Genomic DNA, 3,801 nt, shown 5'->3' on the forward strand with positions numbered 1-3,801 from the left:
CGATTTCAGGGTGGAGGGGCCGCCGGTCTGCACGCCAAAACGCATCAGAGACGCTTCAATTTAGGAGGGATTTGGTTTGAAACGTCAGATTAAAACATTTATGGTTGGCGGTTTGTTAGGAGATACGGGAACGTTTGGAATGTTTCAAGACATCTCTGAGGAAAACGGCGTTTTTAACGTTCTCTGATGGTGGAGGACGTGCATCACGATCGAGTCAACGTTCTTCAGGTTAGACCAGAGGTCTTTAACCTGGAGGACGGCGGAGGACTAGTCTGTGGCAGAGAACAAGGCTAGTTCCTGATGAGGAAGGGAGCGGGCTAGTTTCTGGCGAGGGACGGGAGCGGGCTAGTTTCTGGCGGAGGGAGAGAGCAGACCAGTTCCTGGCAAAGAAAGTAGCGGGCTAGTTCCCGGCGGGGGAAGGGAGCGGGCTATTTCCTGGCAGATGACGGGAGCGGGCTATTTCACCGCAGAGGACGGGAGCGGGCTATTTCCCGGCAGATGACGGGAGCGGGCTAGTTCCCGGTGGGGGATGGGAGCGGGCTATTTCCCGCCAGATGACGGGAGCGGGCTATTTCCCGGCAGATGACGGGAGCGGGCTAGTTCCCGGCGGGGGAAGGGAGCGGGCTAGTTCCCGACGGAGGAAGTCAGCGGGCTAATTCCCGGCGTAGGAAGGGAGCAGACTAGTTTCTGGTGGAGGAAGGGAGTTGGCTAGTTCCTGGCGAGGAAAGGAGCGGGCTATTTCCCAGCATAGGAACGGAGCGGGCTATTTCCTGACAGAGGAAGTTAGCAGACTAGTTCCCGGTGAAGTGTGGCAGCCGAATAGTTCCCGGTGGAGGAAGGGAGTGGGCTATTTCCCGGAGTAGGAAGGGAGCAGGCTGTTTCCTGGCGATGAAGGGAGCAGGCTGTTTCCTGGCGATGAAGGGAGCGGGCTATTTCCCGGTAAAGTATGGCAGCCGACTAGATCCCGGTTGAGGAAGGGAGTCGGCTATTTCCTTGCAATGGAAGGGAGCAGACTAGTTCCTGGTGAAGTGACGAATTGAGAGAACTGGTTTGAACGTGGATTAATTAGCAAATGCAGGAAGGTGTGCATGAAAAGGATTTTTGATACTGAGATTTAATAAATCCTAAAATGTTCATCTTGTGTTGTCTGCATTTTTTGACAGAATTTCTCCGTAAAATGAACCCTTTAGCCATCCTCATTCTGTCTGTGACCAATTTTTGGGATAAACACGGAGGCTGCACGTTAATAAAAACAAATTGGATGTTTTTTTTGTGGGTGACACAGCTTTAGGATGACGCCATGACCCTCAAGGAGCTAAAGGCGGAGCCTCAGAGATAGTCATTTTACTTCCATGTAGGAAGAGTTCACAAAAATAACATATTTCATAAATAATTTATCCTCAAGTGTTCCAGATGTAAGATATAATCATATAAATGGGTATAGTTTACTCTGAAAGACTTGTATAAAGGAGCTCACACTGCGTTCGAATTTACATAATCCCACCCCTATTTACTTGGTTTGCATAGTCATGTAATCCGGTTCTGATCAAATTCTGGGTTGGTGGGCGGGACCGTTCTCAGCGACACGGAGGCTATAAGCTCAAGTGTGAGCGTATAGCCTCAAGCTAACATTAGCGCCTCGAAAAAAACAATACTGGATCAATCGTAAAATTTGAGCCAGATTTATAAATTGCTACAGCACGAGTGTTGGACGCTCATTATCATGCCCAAGCCTGAGCGGGGGAGGGGAGACTTTGGCCCCGCCCATTTCAGTAGCTGCATCTTTAATTTGAACATTTTCAAGCATCTGGTTTTCTGATCCAACGCAATTTCAATTAAGAAATACTCAGAAATGAAGTTTTATTTGTAAATTATTTTATATACCTCCTCCACAAATATATATATATATGAATGCTATAATGTTAAAGCACAGAAGATCGGGACAATCAACCATTACGCATGTATAAATTAAGATACTGTTTTCTCTCCATACAGGATCATGTTTTTTGTTGCTCACTTTGCTATAATTTAATTAATTAATGATATTTTCCATGTAGAGATAATTATTTTGGGTAAACTTTTTTTTTAAAGTCTATTTCTTTCTTCACTGATGTTTTTGATACTTTTGAACAAAAATATCTAACAAAACTTTCAGTATCAAAGAACAATTGACAGTTTTTCCCTTTTGAGTTCAACCAGATCTTGTATTTTAAATGCTGCAGAGCTGCGAGCTTCCGTCTGAACTTTAGCTCCGCCTCTTTTCCAGTCGGGCTACGTGAAGCTGTCCAAACCGGTGGCGCTCTGGACCCAGCAGGATGTGTGTAAATGGCTGAAAAAGCACTGTCCCAACCAGCACCAGATCTACAGCGACTCCTTCAAGCAGCACGACATCACAGGTGCGCCTTTCACGTCTTTCTACCTTCCGACATGTTTATGCTCATTTATCCAACTGTTGGAAAGCTACAAATATTTTACAGAAGATGAAGATAAACTTAACCCTAGAAGTTGAGGGAAAATGGAGGCTAAAATAAATGAAATACCCACTTCAGTGTTTGTTCAGGCCAGTTTCCTCAAATATGGTTTGATAATAAACTGTTTTTTTGTGTTTCCTCACATAAACATACTGTGTTTGATTCCACATCTCCATCCCATGACTTATAAATGTGGTTCAAACGACTCTCTACCACATCAGAAAACAACTTTGTTTTGCTTCGTTCCCGCCGCCGCGTCAATCAATCCCCTAATGAGGCTTTTCAAGGTCGGCCCGTCTTTAACCACTCCAGCCTGCAAAGCAACAGATGACCATTAATTTACGGCGCGCTCTTCCCCCTCAGAGCGCCACAGATCACATTAATATGATCATTTGTTGCTGCTGAGGACCTCCTCGACACGGTGACTGGTCGGCACCATAAATCGCTCGCCGTTTGCGGTGATTGGTGTGATGACTCACTCTGAGTTTTTTTTTTTTTTAAGCATTTGGATTGTTGCGTCTGCGTGGCGGCTTCGCATCCTCCGTTTAATGGTCTGAAAATGAAACTCCAAGTTGTACAAATATGTCATCGACGGCAGAGAGGTCCTAAAGATCGACCCACAGTTCACCGCTTCACCGCTCTCACGGAAATCTGTTTTAATTAGCACAAGATTTCACTTAGTGAGTTCACGCTTTAACACTTTAACTACCCAAAAAATAAAAACTCTTACTTATTGCCTTGGTACGGAGCCCCGAAAGGGACATAAAAAAAATCAAAAAATATTTTAGTAATAAAAACAAGTTGTAGTTACTAACCAGAACTTGTTTTTCAAAAAATTAAAGCAGTAAAAAAAATAAAATAAAAATATATTCTGGTTAGTAACACCTATGATGGAGTATTAGGGCCACCAAAAAAAGGAAAAAAAGTAATATTACGAGTTTCTTCTTGTAAAATTATGACTTTTAATCTTGTAAGTTTATGAGTTTAAAAATCATTTCATTTTGAATCGCCAAAAGGTTCAGAATTTCGTTATTTTGAACACCGATCTGGAAATAAATCTTTACAAGATACTCCACGTGTTTGATCTCCGAGCACGGCTCTGATAAATGGACAACTTAATGTAAGACTTTAAATCTCGTAAATTTACGACTTTAAATCCCGTAAATTTACAAGTTGTTTTTCTCGTAAATTTATGAGATTACAAGTCATAACTTTAGCCTATGACTTTTACTGTCATAAATATATGATTTTATTCTTGTAATTTAGCAGTTGGAACTCTTTTTTTTTGTAAATTTACGAGATTTAAAGTCGTAATTTTAAAAATAAAAAG

General features: G+C 42.6%; 1 protein-coding gene across 4 annotated transcripts in view; it reads left to right on the top strand.

The window, feature by feature from the left end:
• The window catches only part of samd12 (sterile alpha motif domain containing 12), a 156,935-nt gene that overhangs the window by 36,198 nt on the left and 116,936 nt on the right, over nt 1-3,801 (top strand). For all 4 annotated transcript variants that reach the window (XM_036214368.1, XM_024298582.2, XM_024298586.2 and 1 more), the window contains exon 3: nt 2,267-2,396. In XM_036214368.1, coding sequence (XP_036070261.1) covers nt 2,267-2,396 — 130 coding nt within the window. The remainder of the gene's footprint in view (nt 1-2,266; nt 2,397-3,801) is intronic.

This window comes from Oryzias melastigma, linkage group LG11 (assembly GCF_002922805.2).
Source record: "Oryzias melastigma strain HK-1 linkage group LG11, ASM292280v2, whole genome shotgun sequence".
In the NCBI taxonomy this organism is placed as follows: domain Eukaryota; kingdom Metazoa; phylum Chordata; class Actinopteri; order Beloniformes; family Adrianichthyidae; genus Oryzias; species Oryzias melastigma.